The following is a 17356-nucleotide window of genomic DNA, read 5'->3' as shown; positions in this document are numbered from 1 at the left end:
AGTGAGGGGCCTGTGGCCTGTGTCGGGGGGGGGCAGCGAGGGGCCTGGGGAGAGACCCCAGCTATAAGGAAATATTAGTGCTTTCAGTTCATCTCATCCATTTTCTCCTCTGTTGAGGGATTTATTTTTACATAAGTTCAGAATTGCTTGGAAAATGACGGAACTAAATTAGTAAAATGCCTACAGTGGTAGGCGTTTGTGGGAAGCTGTGGGTTTACTGTTTTCACTCACAGGTAGGGTCCACCTGCTTGCCAGCAGGCTCCTGCCAGGTAAGGGTGGTGCGGACCTAAAACGTGTGCCTCACGTGTAATGCACACACTCGCCCTGGAGCGGTGGTGATGCTGTCGGCCGAGCACAGCTTGCTCCCTCCCCAGGCTGAAACATTTTACCTGCTTACCTCCCTCCCACACCCCAGCCCTGTCACCAGTTTGTGATATTCCTCGTCCTATTAATGTTTTTAATCCTCACCTGAGGACATTTTTCTTACTGAGTTTTAGAGAGAGTGAAAGGGAGGGAGGAAGAGAGGAGAGGGGAGGGGAGGGGAGAGAGAAAGAGACATCGAAGTGAGAGAGTTACATTGGTTGCTTCCTGCACGCACCCCCCAATGTGATGGGGGGCGGGGGAGGGAGTGAGCCTGGAACTGGGGTACGTGCCCTTGACCAGGAATTGAACCCGTGACTCTGGTCCACGGGCCGGCATCTAACCACTGAGCCAAACCAGCCAGGAAGCGTCATTAATTTTAAATCTTTAGTTAATAAACAACGAGTCCCCTTATTTATTGTCATAACATCTAGGATGGTGGCTTCTCGTTTAAAGAGCTTTTAATGTGCTTCAATGTCCCCATAAAGGAGTGAGAACTGATCCTCGACAAGCAGCGCCGTGCCCCAGGCAGGTCATGGGGTTCCTTTCCGTCCCGCCGTCACCTGCCAAGTGATGACGAGGGCGGCCGGGCCTGTGACGCGGGGCGCTGCGAGGCGGGCCGTCCACGCGCCTCCGTGTGGCTCTCCGTCGCTCCTCACTCCACTCCAGGAGGCCAGCTCGACTCCTTATCTTACAGGGAAGGCCCTGAGACGCAGGCATTGGCAGGTCTGCCACACTGAGGGACGGAGCCTGGAGAGCAAGGCTCGGAGGAAGTTCCCACGCTGCTTTCCCTGAGACGCGGGGCATGCGGGGCATTCGGGGCGGCTGTCCACGGCATGGCTCGACCACGCCCGGAGTCAGGGGAGCTGGGCGGCTCTGCGTGGGGAGCCGTGGCCCATGGTTGGGATTCGTGATGTTGCAGGGGCGAGGGGGTGGAGTGGCTGCCGAGGGCAGTGGGACATTCTGGAAAAACGGCTCTGTACCTTCACGCTGTGACGCCCCGAGCCTATAGCAATGGTAGATAAGAAAACTAGATGGACAAATGGTCAAGTTCAAAACCACTCTCCACCTTAGAGATTCAGAAATCAAAGTGACCAACCACGTGGCTGTCAGGGCTGAGCAGAGTCTGCTGGACGCTTCCAGAAACTAGCAGTGGTCACAGGGAGTCTCCGCGGACAAAGGCAGACCCTCCCCCAGGCAGGGCCCAGGGCGGGGGGGGCTCAGTGGAGACTGGAGGGAACATTCTCTCCATCAACCCCTGGGACTGGACCTCCAGCCAGGGAGCCAAGAGCGAGAGGTGTAAGGAGAGGCACAGTTTTGGGGCTCAGCACTGGATCTGCCCCCTGCCACCCCGTGATACCCTCGCAGGTCTGACGCCCGTGCCTCCTGCACCAGGACGTGCCCTGTGAGGCCTCGCTGGGTTAGCTGCCCGGGCCGGCCAATAGCACAGCTACTGGAAACGGGGGACGGGCACACAGACCACAATCTTTCACTACCAAGGGCTTCACAACCAAGATTGTAAAACACGTGAACGAATCTAATGCTGGTCAAACAGCAAACAAACCAACAAAACTTGCCCGACCAGCGTGGCTCCGTGGTTGGGCATTGACCTAGGATCCAGGAGGTCACGGTTCGATTCCCAGTTGGGGCTCGTGCCCGGGTTGTGGGCTTGATCCCCAGGGAGTGGCGTGCGGGAGGCAGCTGATCAATGATACCCTCTCATCATTAGTGTTTCTGTCTCTCTCTCTCCCTCTCCCTTCCTCTCTGACATCAATAAAAATATGTTTTTTTAAAAAAACAACAACACCTAACTGCTAATAGACTCTTGCACTCCAGAAGAAATTAATTGTATAGACTAGTCCGACAAAGACTTTGAAATCAGTATGTTTAGAAGCTCAGAAAGATAAATGAAGGTATGCCTTTCCACTAAAAAGAATGACAAATTATAAGGCAAACCCAAATAGAAATTAAACAAGAGGACTTACACGTTTAAAATTAGAAATGTGGCCCAGTAGTTGAATGTCGAGTTGGGAGCTGGAAGGTCACAGTTCAGTTCCTGGTCAGGGCACATGCCTGGGTTGCCGGCAGGGTCCCCAGTGTGGGGCGTGCGGGAGGCAGCTGATCGATGATTCTCTCTCATCATCGATGTTTCTGTCTCTCCTCCTCCCTTCCTCTCTGAAATCAATAAAAATATATTTACAATTAGAAATGTTAAAAATAAGAAATATTTATTGAAATAAAAGCTTTGACAGGTAGGATTAACTCTAGACAGGACAGCAGTGAAGAGAAAAATCAGTGGTTTATTAAGAGTGTTAGATGGGGACATAGAGGAAACTAATTTTTAAAAAATGCTTGAGAAGCAGTTACGGCGCCTGGAGCACAGGCGGGAAGACCCCAGTCTACGCCGATGGCATTCAGTGGAAAGTAACGGAGAGTGTGCGCGACACGTCAACTGAAGAAATGCCTGAAAGAATTACACAAACCCAGACTATTGTGTGTGGGGGTAACAGGAACGGGGGGTGGAGTAGGGGGAGCAGGGTAGGTTTAATGCTATGAACACACACGCGCAAAGCAAGTACCATGAAGGGCCGATGTATTCCCTTTGCTGTTAGGAAATGTTCAAGCGCCACGTAGATTTACGCATTGTTAACATTTAGCCATGTTTGCTGTATCGGTAGGTGACTCCTCTTTTGTGGTCTCTTGATAGTTAATGACAAACATCATTTCCTTTTACTCCAAAGAATTCAGCGCGCCTCTCTAACAAAAGGGGCGTGCCCACATGACCACCGCACCGTGATCAAACCTAACCAGCCGACAGGATTTCCCCAGCGTCACCTAATAACTCCCTGCTACTCAGATTCCCTCCGTTTCCTTAAACACCTTTATAGCTGTTCTCTCTCCAAATCAGAATCTCACATTCTGGTCCAGCCAGCATAGGTGAGCGTTGACCTATGAACCGGGAGATCACGGTTCGATTCCCTGTCAGGGCACATGCCCGGGCTGCTGGCTCGATCCCCAGTGGGGGGCGTGCAGGAGGCAGCCGATGCATGATTCTCTCTCACATTGATTTTTCTCTCTCCCTCTCCCTTCCTCTCTGAAATCAATAAAAAAATATTTTTAAAGAAATCCCACATGCTTTTCACACATATATTTATTAGTTAAGTCTTTTTGGTCTCTTTCATCTGAGAACAGTCCTTCTACTCCCCCCCCCCCCCCACACACACACACACATAACCTGGACTTTTGGAAGATAACAGGCCAGGGATATGCTTGATTTGTGCAGAAGAATAGTCTGGATTTGTGTAATTCTTTCTTCTTTTTTTTTTTCCAAAGTGCTAGGTGTTCCTCTAATAGTGCTTTTCCTGAAAAGGCGTGATGAGTTGCAGGTTCCACTGATGTACAGACACTTCCTGTTGCATCACACCCAGGCCGTCTGGTCAGGCCCTGCCACGATTAATCGTGAACGGAATAGCCGGGCTCCTTAGCCTGCGGCTCCGTCTTCCGTGCAGACCGTATCTCTCTGCAGCTCTCAGAGGCTGCACACGGCCCCTCAGAAAGCCTCTCCGAGTGGCTCTGCACCCACTCGTCCTTGTCCTCGGTCCTGCTCGGTGGCATCGCACATAGCGGGTTTCTCATCCGTCACCCTCCTCCGCCAGCGGTCCATGGAGGAGAGCCCCCTCAGCACGTGGCCCGCACCCCGTTTTCTCCTGAAAAGGCTCGGCCTCTGTCCCCTTCAGTTACCAATTTCAAGAACAAGAAATTCATGGAGTAGTCACTTCCAATGGGGGCAACCCAGATTTCTTTTCTGTTTCTGTTTTTGAGGGTTACTGTGGATTCATCGATTTTTTTTTTTATACTCAGTGTTGTTCTTGTTTTAAAGCAATTTACAAGTACCAAGTATTATTATTTTTTTAATTTGTCGAGGCTAAATGTGAAGCCTGAGTCCTAATGGAGTATAGATTGAATGGGGGGGAGGGGGAGGGTTACTCAGAATAATGTTTTCTTTTAAGCGTGTGTGATTAAAGCTCCCAGTCATTTTTTTTTTAATTTATGGGATGCTCTTTCCTGAACGCCTCTGAGTACCTTAACCAGAGCCTCGCTGAACACAAGGATGTCAAAAAGGCACATTCAAATTGTTCGCAAAATCAATCAAAAATAATGAGGTGCGAGGAGAAAGTTGTATCCTTGATAATTACATCTATCAGTATCAGAAAACAAAAGCGAACAATCAGGAAATGACAACCGCACTCCCAAGCAGCACATTAAAAAAGGCTAATGAAAAAAAGCCTCTTTTAAAAATTGTACCAAATTAGCATTTCAAGTCAATTGACAACTTAAGCGCTGGTGGGGGCCAATGTGGGCCCAAACAATGGAAGTTCTGTCTCCTCTCATCTGCTTGTGAAAGGAGTGAGCTCCCTTGACTTTCCTGTCGTCTCCTATGTAAATGGGCGATTGTCCTAGGGAAGTGGCAGTCCTCCTGCACCGCACAGGGCGTCACCCCGGGCACTTACTGGCTTAATTGGCGGTTCTGTGTGTTGGGGGTTGACCTGGAGGAAGGGGAGCAGGTGGGGCAAGGTGTCCGGAGCGCTCCTCCCAGCGTCCTCCCAGCGTGCTTCCCGTTCTGCCCGGAAAGGGGTCAGTATCTCTGCCACCTTAGACAAGGGGTCCTGAGTGTAGGTGTGGGCCCGTGGGTGGGAGTAGCCGGAGAGCCGCTTGGAGCCTAGAATTCGGGAGAATTCCTTCCTGAACCCAGGGCTGGAGTGGACTCGCCTCCAAGAGAATGAGCTCCCCGAGGCGCCCTGTTCAGAGGTTACGATCGCTTTACTCAAAGACGGGGTGGCAGCGGGCAGGGCTCTTCATGTTCCTCTAAGTCTACAAAAAGGGGTGCGTGAAAGGTCACTTAAACTTCCTTTTTATAAATGAGGGTAAAATGGAATTTTGTACCATGGCTTTAAACAGAAAACCTCAGCACATCCCGGCCTGCACATCCCGTTTTGTCTTTGGGAAAGGAGATGAGTGAGGCAGTCAGGTTCCGCGCATGGCATTGTTAAGGTCCTGGTACCTCGTTTTGGGTCACATTAAACTTCATTTCATCTGGCGCCAAGTTTAGCAGCTTGTATATAAGAGTATGACTTTGTTAAAAAGAAAAGGAAGCAATGTTTTGTTAATATGAGAAGCATTCAAACCCGTAAAGAACTTTTGTGAGTTTATTTGAGCCAAGCTGCCGACAGTTGCCAGGAAGCAGAATCTCAATGGATTGGGGCGGTGCTCCTAGAATGGCGGGGTCCTACCTCACAGTCAGAGGAGGAGGCAGGAAGTGGGCTGAGTGAAACCCACTGGGGATAGATTAGGGAGGCAGGAGCCAGCCAAGGGGCGAGGGACACAACATCTGCCCAGCATCACGTGTCTCACTCGTTCACTTTTTGATTTGACATACGAGTAATTTGAGTTATGAGCTCCGTCACGGAACGAATTAAACTCGTAAGTCAAGGCCCCACTGTACTTCTCTTACTTAGGTGGGTGCAGGAGAGTTAACAGTCAACAGTTAACTCAGTGACATTGAGGGGAAAAAGGAATATTACTTTGACATCCCAAGATACGTTATCATAGATGCAAAAAGACAACAGAATCAGTTAAGGTCATGATGGGCCTTTGTCGAGGAAGATACTGGCCTAGGGCGTGACTACCCACCATAAACTGCTTTTTAATTTAAAACGTTTTGATTTCAGACTGTCCTTTGTGGTGACTTTAGGTCTCTGAGTTGGCAAGGCCGCTCCGCAGGCCTTCCCTGAGCTGGTCAGGCTCGCACACGGCCCCTTTTCGTCCACAGTTTTAAATACCATCTGATGGGTAGAATTGTTATTCGAATTGTCAGTAGTGACAAACGCATTTGCTTTCCGTGATAAAGGAAGACGTATCCATAGATCTTCAAATGTGTCCGCTTATTTGGAAGATGGTAGTGGTGCTAGTATATCATTATTTTGGTTTGTCAAGTGATTTTATTCTTTATTATTAGACCAGGAGGAAAAAAATAAAAAGCCCTCCGATATTCCACCCACATACTCATCAGTCATCATTTTTGGAGACGCTTGCCGACACGCTGGATGCTTTACTGGGCTAACGAGAGAAAGACTAGCCGTTAAGTTTATGCCTCTTTGTTTTCCAGCAGGGTGGCGAGTCAGGAGTGATGCTGGAAGTATGCTAATAAACAACGTGTAATGGAGGTCAGCCGGGAGTAAGAAATATTTCCTAACTAGTTCTAAAGGGAAATAACGTTAAAAAAGGGAGAGAGGTTATTTACGCCACACGTGTTGCTCTATATGTCACCATCAGAACCATCTTGTGAACAGCTCCGCGCAGTAAATCTTCCTGGTGCGTGTCAGGGCGTTCGCCGTCCCTGGGAGATTGAGAGTCAGGCCTCGGGCCTCGCTCCCATCTCGCGTGCGGCCCGTTAGGCGGTGGAGGAAGCTCCCATCCGATCCGCGCCCGCGCTGCCCTGTTTCACAAGCAGCACCCGTGTCTGCCGCAGCGGCAAACGCTGTTGTGACAATAACGAAAACTTCGCATTCGCGGCCTTTCTAGCTTTAATCACGCAGGAAAGGGCACAGTCCTCGTGCTGCAGGTTGGTTTTGTTGAGTCCTCTGCGCGTCATTGCAGATCGCAGGCGGCTCGCAGTCCTGTGGCTGCTGTCGGCACACCAGGTGTGTGTGCGGCGGCGAAATGACAATCCGGTGAGAACGCCTGAGCACATGGTCATTGATGTAATTTTACAAATGTCATTTTCTCACATTGGGGAGATTTTAAAAACGGATTATTTCATGATGGTTTTAATTATAAATATTAGGTTTCATCGTAGAGGAATTTCTGTGACTGTCTTCTGGAAGACGCAACCGATACCTTATTGAGTTCATCGCATAGTGCTCAGCCAGATGTGGGCCACAGCAGTAAAGATGTCAGATCACACAGGCTGCTTTCTTTCAGAGCCCAGTGTGTAGAATCAAAGGGCTTATTTCTCTTCCCAGTAGCAGGGCCCTGTGACATCAGGCAAATACTTCCTTGGGCCTCAGTTTCCTTACTGGTGATACTGGAAGTATAACCCCTGCTCTGTTCCCTTCCGGGACCTGGTGTAAAATGATGAATGGTGTTGGTATGTTCACTAAGATAAGAAATTATATGAATTCCTTGTGGGAGAAAATAAGTATTTAAATGCTAGGACTTACCGATTTTTGAAAAAAATCATCTAGATTTCAGACTTCAGCTAAAAATTATAATCTGTAAATCTCTTAGCTAGATCCCCCGAATCTTAATTTATTGGCCATTTTACGTAGGGGTATCTAGAAGCAACACCACAGTTATTTTGATCAGAATGAAAGCCTGACCTTCAAAAACACTGGTTTCTTGAAACTCCACCACCACGTGTTACAGATTTAAAAAAAAAAATACTCGCTTCTATGTTTGACTTTAGGACTCTTTAAAAATACGTCATGCCATCATTCGGTGCCTCGTGGCTTCCAACTGTTTGCCACTGAAAGCGTAGTGTTGGGCATGAGGCCACGAGGTCTCAGTGAGGAACTGGTGTAACGCGGCCCAAGCAGCCCACGGTAGGTTAGTGAGCGACGTCTGTAAGACCAGCATCTCAGAAAAAGCTGCGAATAGGGCTGGGTGTGTGCGTGCATGTGCGTGTGCGTGTGTGTCTGAGTGTGTAACAAAGCCATAAAAAGTGCATGCGTCTAAGTAATTCTGTCTGTACTTGTTTTCTCAGAAGAAGACCTATCAGTGCATCAAGTGTCAGATGGTTTTCTACAACGAATGGGATATTCAGGTGCATGTTGCAAATCACATGATTGGTGAGTGACCCTCTAAACCTTATTACGGACGGATGTTTCTCCTGCTTGTGTCCCTCCCTGCCTTGTCGTTACACAGAGTTAAAAATGAATTAATTGTTCAGTCAGCACTGTGTTCCCTAAGCATGATTGATTGATTGTTTTTTTTATCACTATTAGTCGGCCTGATCACACATTTGCACGGTTGCTTTTCTGCAAGGGCCAGTTTAGACTTCTGCAGAGGGTTACGTGTCTGCTGCCCGTCAGAGCACAGGTGATTAGCAAATTAAACTCCTAATCACGTTCGCATTATTGGGAATGGACAGGAATGGTTAATGAATTGGGTGTTCGCTTTCCATGGAGTTTGAGACGGGTTTTAATTTCAGAAGTTATTACGGTAATGGCACTGCTGCTGCTGCTGACGCATCTTTGTTTCAGAATCCAAAGTGGGGAGGTGTTGGGATGGGGACACATAAATAATTCAAATGGCCACGAGCTGGTTTGACCTGGATGGTTCCACCAGCCTGGAACTGATCATGATGGAAAAGGTCATGTGAAGAATTTGGCACTCCTTGTTTATTGCAGAAAATTCACACAGCTCTTGAGAGAGGGCGTCTGGGCCGAGCCCCTGGGGTCACTGTGGACCAGTGTTCCTGGGATGTTTCATCCATCCACTGGGCGGGAGCTAAAAGGATCCTTTTGTTACCTGTGCACGGCGTCCCATGGTCCCTTCGGTCCTCGGGGCGCGCCTCCCATGCTTTCTAATTGGATAAGACTTAGGAGCAACACTGAGAGTTCTGCCAGCCGATTAAACTTTGTCAAGCAGATCTCTTTCTGCCAGTGAAATGATAATTGCTGTCTCTTTAAGCTGTTTCTGTACTCACTTGTATTTTTATACTATGAGAGTGTCTTTTATTTCTTACTGGCTGCGTGGCGTTCTGTAACACCATCAATAATTGTGACGTAATATTTATAAAGTCTGTTTAACCTTGTGTTCTCTCAGACAGGCAGGAATAGGCGGCAGCAGCTTCGCAGAACGTTCTGTGGGAGCGCTCACTGCTGCCGCTGACCACGCAAACCAGCCGTCCCAAACGTCTAAGGCTCATGCAGATATTAATAAAGACAAATTCAAAGCATGTTGGGAAATTGATTAATAGGTTTTCAATAGGATTTGCTTTATCGTTTTCAAATGATGGGTCTCTGGGAGGATTACTGCTGAGAAAAGACTCAGTGCTCATTGTGCAAAATGGAACGTGCGTGTAACAGCTAGACTATTGGTCACTTTATCGCTGTGTTTCCCGGGTTTAAGGACTAGTATTGTTAGTGATGTCTTGAACATTGAAGAGCATGTTGTTAACTGTGACAGAATAACAATGACAACTTGACGAATGCTAAAAGAGGGTGAACTGCGAGGTTCAAATAATGCGTTTTCTTGCAGTTCCCTTCCATTTGGGACTAAAAAAAAACCTCTCCATAAACTTTCAGAACTGCTTTTTGGGGGCTGGGGAGGGTGGATTAGAAGTAAGTTCTTCCTGTGGCAGAAGTTTCATACTTCCCGGCGCTGTCACGGGAGCAGAGGTTTGGCAGCGACTGTTCACCACTCTGCTCTGTGTGCAGGGCACACGGGCTTCGGGCAGAGTGCTCGCCGCTCGTGGGCATTGAATGGCACCCGTGGTTCATGCCTCTGAGGAGCCGTGTGTGGTGTGGCCTCGCTTTTGGTTCTGGGTCTGCTATTCAGAGGAGCGGACCGCGTGTCTCCGCCGCGTGGCTGACGTCCTGGCGCATGGGAGGCCCGATGGGGTGCGGGTGGCAGGGCTTTCTGACCCCAGTTCGGTGCCCTTTGTCCCTGAGGTTCGTGGCGGTCCTGGCCCTTCCTTTCAAGTTGCTTGATACCCTCCCTTGGCATTTCCTTTGATTCCTGGCTGCATTCGTGCGCCTCCCCAGCGAGCCCCCTCCCCCCACCTTATGGTGGGTTAATAGGACACTCACTCTCCCTGGGGTCTGAGCATTTAACAGCCCACCTTCTACCAGCGACAAGAACGCTCCTCCTCCTCACGGAGGCCCGGGACTTAACAGTCACGCTGCTTTTAATAAGAAAGCATGTGGTCCTCTAGCACTTGTGGCCTAAACAGCTGAATAGCATCCATTCGGTTGTCTTGTCTGTTGACCATGCATCCAGGCCCTCACACTGCCTTTGTGTCATTACATCTAGAGGGAGGTGGGGGGAGTGAAGTGGGCGAAGTCACGGAGGCTAAGATATCCTTTTCTAAGGTCCCAGTGTGATGCTTAGTCTCTCAAATGAGGCAGGCGGCCTGGTTGTGTTGGCTGAAATTCCTCCATGGAGGGTAGGTATGTGCAGGTTGTGGATCTGTGTATGTTTTTGTCTAATCAAAAAGCCATCGCAGCTGGACACGGAGCGGGGAAGAGCGATCAGAGGCGGACCCCCTCGCACTCTCTGTGCGAACGTGTGCCGGTGCGTTTGCGGGGTTTGCTTTACGTTTCAAGCCCTGAGGAAGGACTGCGCCCCCGAGGGAAAGCCAGGTCTGAGGTGGCGCCCTGAGTGCCACTCGCATCCCTTCTCTGACCAGGTCATTCGTGTGCTTCCCTGTCGCACACGTGTGTGAAGGCAGCCTCAGTGTCAGGCGGCCTCCGCGCTTCTTCCTGGCCCTGGGCTGTGGGCCAGGGACACGCGTGTAAGGAAAACCATCACTGTTTCTAGCAGGTCCGCACCGGAGCCGGCTGCCTCAGTGCCCGCAGCCAGTGGTGGACACGTGGTCTGAGTTGCAGGAATAATTATTCCATGAAAATGCAGGAGGGGTTCGACTTTTGTCTATTAAGGAAAAAAAGGAAACCTCACACGCCCTTTTGACACATTTCAGTAAGAAATCAGACCAGTGACTGTATTTAGGGGTTTCTTTTCTTACACACACACACATTCACATACACACATGTGCACACATGCATACATATACACGTGCACACATGTTTCTTTTCTTACACACACACACACGCGCACACACACACACACACACGAGCTACAAAACACTTGGACCGCCTTCCTGGGAAAGGCTTCCCTCTCAGGGCACAGGGGAGAGCCTCTCCCTGCTGCCTGGTCCCTCCACACAGTGTAGTTGGGGTTTGCCCTGAGGGTGCAGAGAGCAGCCATTGTGCCGGGCGCCCTGCAGCTCATTCCTCACGGCTCTTTGTCAGCTCCGTGCATACGTGCATCCCTCCATAGGAGCTGTCACATCTCCTTCCAGGGTGCTGTGTCACTGTGCTTGGTACGGGTCAGCCCAGGTAGAGATGAAACTGCAGAACGCAAGTGGGGTTAACCCAGTGAGGGCCCCACCTCCGAGACCCCGAGGCCCCGCAGCCATGAACGTGTCAGATGCTGGGGTGTGAGGGCCGACCAGGCCGTGATGGAAAGAGATGACGCATTGCCAACAGCTGTTCGTGAGAAGCTGCGTTTCTCACTCTGGTAATTCTTGACCCATAATTGCCGTCCTCTAATGACCTCGTTCAGTTACAGAGGAGTCTCATCCCTACAGAGGTTGGCGTTGCGACACGCACGTAAGTCCCCAACGAGACGGAGTGTCCCAACAGCCACACGCACTGTCTCGAAAGTGCAGGAGCGAACTGCGGGCGGCGGGGCGGACACCGCAGCCCCTCTCCACGCAGGCCAGCGGCGGCAGGGGATCCGGGAGGGAGGGGGCCGTTGTCCCTGAGCGGTCGCACACTGTGGCTCGGAGGACGGTGGTCAGGGTGCAGCTGGGCTGTTCTCCGCCTCCCCTAACCTTCCTGGAGGGCGGGTAGGAAGGGAATGCCTGCACGCCACTCACCTAAGACTTGTTTTTAAAAATCAACTTGGACATGATGACTTAATGCTGTGTTTTTTTGTATTTTTCATCTGATCCGAAAGACATGACCTAACCGCAAAATTGGGCCTAAAGTGGCAGTGTGCCCTGTTTTGTGGAGAAAAAAAAGGAAAATCCAGAAATAGTCACTAGTGAACATGTCTCAGATGGACCAGGTGATGTTTAGAGCATTTGGGGGAAGCATGTATATTTATCTCTTAAAAAAGCAAAACTAGAATTTAAGACTATATTGCCCTGGCTGGCTTGGCTCAGTGTATAGAGCAGTGATGGCGAACCTATGACACACATGTCAGAGGTGACACGCAAACTCATTTTTTTTTGGTTGATTTTTCTTTGTTAAATGGCATTTAAATATATAAAATAAATATCAAAAATATAAGTCTTTGTTTTACTGTGGTTGCAAATATCAAAAAACTTCTATATTGACACGGCACCAGAGTTAAGTTAGGGTTTTTCAAAATGCTGACACGCCGAGCTCAGAAGGTTCGCCATCACTGGTCTAGAGCATTGGCCCTCAGATGGAAGGGTCCCGGGTTTGATTCCGGTCAAGGGCACGTAACTTGGTTGCAGGCTCTATGTCCAGCCCTGGACAGGGCACCTGCTGGAGGCAACCAATCGATGTGTCTCTCTCTCTCTCACATGGATGTTTCTGTCTCTCCCCCTCCTCCCTCTCTTTCACTCTCTCTAAACATCGATGGAAAAATATCCTCGGGTGAGGATTAACAACAACAAAGACTGTAAGTGCGAGGTGATATGAAAACAGTGGACACAGATACTATGTCCATTCGGATAGCTAACTCTCAGTGCTGTGCAGATAAATGCGATTTTAAGAGGTGTGGGAAGGGCAAGCCTTCTGCGGCGCCCGCGAGAAGTGAACCCTGTGCGTTACGCTGCACGCGGTACACATCCCGGACGTGGAGACGGGAAGAAGGCAGGAGTCAGTCTGGTACGGGGTGCGCTGAGCTGGTTGTGGGCGTTCGTGCTGCCGTTTGCTAGATGCCTCAGGCCACAGATGGCCTCCTGTCCCTTCATCCCTTCAGTGGGCAGTGTGCTGGGCGACTGATCTTCATTAGGGTCTGGTGACGTTCAGTATCACCTCCGAAGCATTTGAGCCTGAGTGCTCTCGCTGTTGCTGAGACGAAAGCCAGTATTTCAGGACTGTGGTGTCTCTGGGCTTTCTATGCCTCAGGGGGACATAACCAGAGATGTGGATCTCTGCACGGGAGGATAGAGGGCTGCGTGGCCCTTTAAGCTCTCGGTGTTCATTGGCTGCGTTTCTTCCTAAAGATCAGAAATGAGTCTAGAGTGATGTCGGGCGTCCACAGGCGTCCACACTGCACTGTCCCACGAAGCTCAAAGGCATCAGGTTCTCTGGAGCTTACATTAATTCTCAACGAGGTGATTGCATTTTTTAGGTCATCTTCATTTGATTGCTTACAAAACTCAGGGAATTCAGAAATGAGCATTTGGTGTTAAATATGGTGAAATACTGGCTTATTTCATCCAGAGCTGGATTAAAAGCGATGAAATCTGGGCAGTTTACTGGTAACAGAAAGCTACCCTCGTGTGGGCAATGCTGGCTTATTTGAAAAGCCCACAAAGGGTTTCTGCATGGACCGTCCAGAAGGGACCCCTCTCTTTCATCGCCATCTGCACAGGAGCTGAGGACCGGGCCAGGTCATCTCTCCTCAGCTGTCAGGGCATTAGCGTAGGTAATGGAGCAAGCGCCGCGTTCTGCTGGGTGTTGTTTCTCAGAGATGCTCATCGATTTACACAGATAATTCTATTTATTTCTCAGAGTTGGTCCAAGTGAGCGGGCAGAATCACAAGCACCAGAGCACTCCCCAGGACTGTATCTTTGTGTGCAACGTAACTTTTGTTTTAAAAAAACACAGACACACACACAGAACGGTGTCACACCTACTGTGCAGATGGCTGCATGATTTGTAAACCAGCCAAAACATTTAAACTGATGTGCGAGCTGGGGATAGAGCGAGTGAAGGATACAGTGGAGTGCGGGCCACCGGTTCTGATAATCAGAGGATTCTAAGTTGTGTGCCGTGCGGAGGCGGGGACACAGCGATGGGGGGACGCGTGCCAGGGACGGCAAGGTGCCTCCTGGATCTCAGGATGGCGCCTGGGCCCCGCAGGCCGCGGTTTGAGAACCACACGTTTGCTGTACAGCTGGCGGCTCTGTGTGGGGACATCAGATAAAACTTACGTAGAATGAAGTGTTATTGCTCCGGATGAAATTGTTCAGAGAGGGGATCTGAGACGGTAACTGAGCCCGGAGTCCTGGTACCCATGCAGCAGACTGGAAAAACGAAGAGGGCTTAATTATCTGCGCGATTTAACAGAAACTCAGGGTGTGTTCAGAAAGGACACAGGGGCGGACACGGAGCCGGGCTGAGTGGGGCCACGCGGCCTCCTCCTGGCTCCCCCGCTCACCTGCCTGAAAACAAAGGCAATTTTAAAGAAAATAAAAGAACGAAATGCCTTTAAAACACAAAACATCTTTCTGAGATGAGACCGTGTTCCAGAGCTCTTTCAGTTATTTGGATTCTTATTTCTTAAACAACTTTTAGAGAGAGCCCCTGAGCCCCTCTCTCATTTCAGGGTTAGGCTATCAGGAGGCAATTCAGAGTGGCCCCGGTTTGGTGTTTTCGCCTGCTTGCAACAGCAGTGATTTTCCAGAATCCAGAGTCCTCGCCCTGGCAGGTGTGGCTCAGTGGATAGAGCGCTGGACTGTGGACTGAAGGGTCCCGGGTTCGATTTGGATCAAGGGCACAGGCCCGGGTAGTGGGCTCGATCCGTGCAGGAGGCAGCCGATCCATGACTCTCTCTTGTCATTGATGTTCCCATCTCTCTCTCTCCCTCCCCTTTCTCTCTGAAGTCAATAAAAATACTAAGAAAGGAAAAGACAATCCTGGCTGTTCGGGAGTTTCTGGGTTCCACGCCACTCGCACAGCCTCCTGCACGTTCGTGGTGACGGTGGTCTTCTGAGGGACGGAGACGCTGGCAGAGACGCAGGCAGGTGGGAGGTTGTTTCTGGCACATTTTGGAGTTTCTCTGCCCGTGAAGAGGCCGGGGAGACTGTGGCCCAGATGCCGGCGCCCTGGCTGGGCTCGGCACGGCGATGCAGGGAGGACAGTGTCCGCCAGATGGACAGCTCCCTGTGACGGGGCCAGCGGTGGACCCGGCTCTCGTGCTCCCTGCACCTTGCTGTAGACCAGCGGTTCTCCACCTTCTGGCCCTTTAAATACAGCTCCTATTGTTGTGACCCAACCATAAAGTTATTTTCGTTGCTACTTCATAACTGTCATGTTGCTACTGTGATGAATCGTCATGTAAATATCTGATATGCAGGATGGTCTTCGGTGACCCCCGTGAAAGGGTCGTTCGACTGCCAAAGGGGTCGCGACCCACAGGTTGAGAACCGCTGCTCTGGACCATGCTGCGCGGACCCACTTTCCACTCGCTGTCTGATGTTTGCTCTCAAATGTGGATCTTTGTTCCTTTTTCTTTTTTTAAATATATTTTTATTGATTTCAGAGAGGGAGAGGGAGAGAGAGATAGGAGCATTGAGGATGAGAGAGTCACATTGATCGGCTGCCTCTCGCACACCCGCCTCCTGCCCCCATCATGAGGATCGAGCCTGCAACCGGGCACGTGCCCTGACCGGGAACTGAACCTGTGACCTCCTGGTTCATGGATCAGCACCCAACCACTGAGTCACTGCGGCCGGGCACAAATGTGGATCTCTGTCTCTGAGTGAAGTCTGCTAAACGTTCTTGAATGGAGGACACAAATGAGCAATAGGGACACACACAGAGCCCTGCTCTCCGACACAGGACACACAGTGCACCGGGGTCTGCTTTTCGGTCAGGCACGCACGAAGGAGAGGCTCTAGGACCTGTTTCCGTTGGTTGCGTCTCGTTTCAGGGCCATGGATAGCCGGGAACAAAGGCAAGGGAGCGGCCTGGAGTGGGTGAGGAAGCGCGCCGCGGCTGCATCCTGGGCGGGGGGGGCTGCACGGGTCACCTTTAGAATTATGCCGATGACAGCAGAGACACCTGCCGAGACCGCAGGTACCGCGCTCAGGATGGCGCCCGCGCCCGGCCGGCCGCCGTCGGAGGGCGCACATTTGCTGTACAGCTGGCGGCTCTGTATGGGGCGGCCGTGTGGGCTGGGAGGGAGCTGGAAAGGAGACAAGCATGAAATTTCGTCTAACCCCAACTCGGTTTTTCTGTGCTGTTGGCTGCCTCTCAGCTCCTTGACAAAAAAAAAAAAAGAAAACCAATCAGGCCCCCTTTAATCCGCCTGTGATTACCACTGGTATAAAAAGAGGAGCATAATGAGGAAAAATGCCTCGTTTTGTTGCCTTCAAAAGCCAACAAATTGGAGTTAACTTGACAGGAAGTGGCTTAATAATTAGATTATTTATTTATTCCTGACACATATCCCCCTGTTACTAGTCTCAGGAGACCCCGGAGATGGTACGATTTTCAAGCTGCCATTACTTGGCTGTCTTCTGTGAACAAAGAAGCTACTATCTATCAGTCAATTAAATGTGCTCTTCAGGCGGGCCGCACAGGCCGCGGAGGGAGCCCTGGGACGGTGGCCGGCCGCCTGCCTCTGTTCTGTACATCACACTCTCAACTGCGGGCCCGCAGGGATGGAGTGGAGTCGTGCATTAAAATATCACTTGTTGATTTGTTTGCTAATGAAGAGCCATTGAAATGTTTGTGTATTTCTAGGGCAAAATGGTTGCTAACGGGGCCTCCTCACCGGCGTGTCTTAGTTCATCTGCCCCGAGTGCTTATTTAAGGATTACTAAAATTAAACTCAACAACCAGATAGGAAAACACCTCTGAGAGAACAGGAGGTGGGTTTTGTGTTTTTTTAAACTATACTTTCATCAGATGGAGCGAATGAAGGCAGGAAAATAGAGAGAGGGTGCCATTGAAACCCCTGGCTCGCATTGTATGAATCTGAACAGCCGGCTTCCTCTGACATAACATGGAAGTCTTTCTCAGGGTGGGGAGCTGCCTTCTCAGTGCTGAACGACATGGAGTCCCTGTGAGGACAGTCTACGTAGATACTGTACCTTTTTAAGGCGAAGGACATTTTGGTAGCAGTTTCTCTGACTCAGTGCATATGCAGGCCCGTCCTTCTCAGGAGCTAAGAGGGGCTTTTACAGCCAAACTCATAGAGCGTCCATCATGTGTCGGACCCGTGATGTCCGCCGTGGCGCAGACGCGGGACTTGCTTCTCCATACGTCCCTTTGCCTGCTGCCT

The 17356-nt window shown here is 50.3% G+C and overlaps 1 protein-coding gene across 2 annotated transcripts in view; it reads left to right on the top strand.

Moving 5' to 3' along the window:
* Nucleotides 1-17356, top strand: part of LOC102757640 (zinc finger protein 521) — a 144315-nt gene that overhangs the window by 13731 nt on the left and 113228 nt on the right. The window contains exon 2 of one of the 2 annotated variants that reach the window (XM_006771738.2): nt 8126-8207. In XM_006771738.2, the coding sequence (XP_006771801.1) occupies nt 8126-8207 (82 nt within the window). Of the gene's footprint in view, nt 1-8122; nt 8208-17356 lie in introns of both variants that reach the window. The other variant, XM_006771737.2, reaches the window with a different exon arrangement.

The sequence above is a fragment of the Myotis davidii genome, unplaced genomic scaffold (assembly GCF_000327345.1).
Source record: "Myotis davidii unplaced genomic scaffold, ASM32734v1 scaffold1425, whole genome shotgun sequence".
Classification (NCBI taxonomy): Eukaryota; Metazoa; Chordata; class Mammalia; order Chiroptera; family Vespertilionidae; genus Myotis; species Myotis davidii.
The sequence above is the reverse complement of the archived record's forward strand: the minus strand, read 5'-3'. Positions and strand labels throughout refer to the sequence as shown.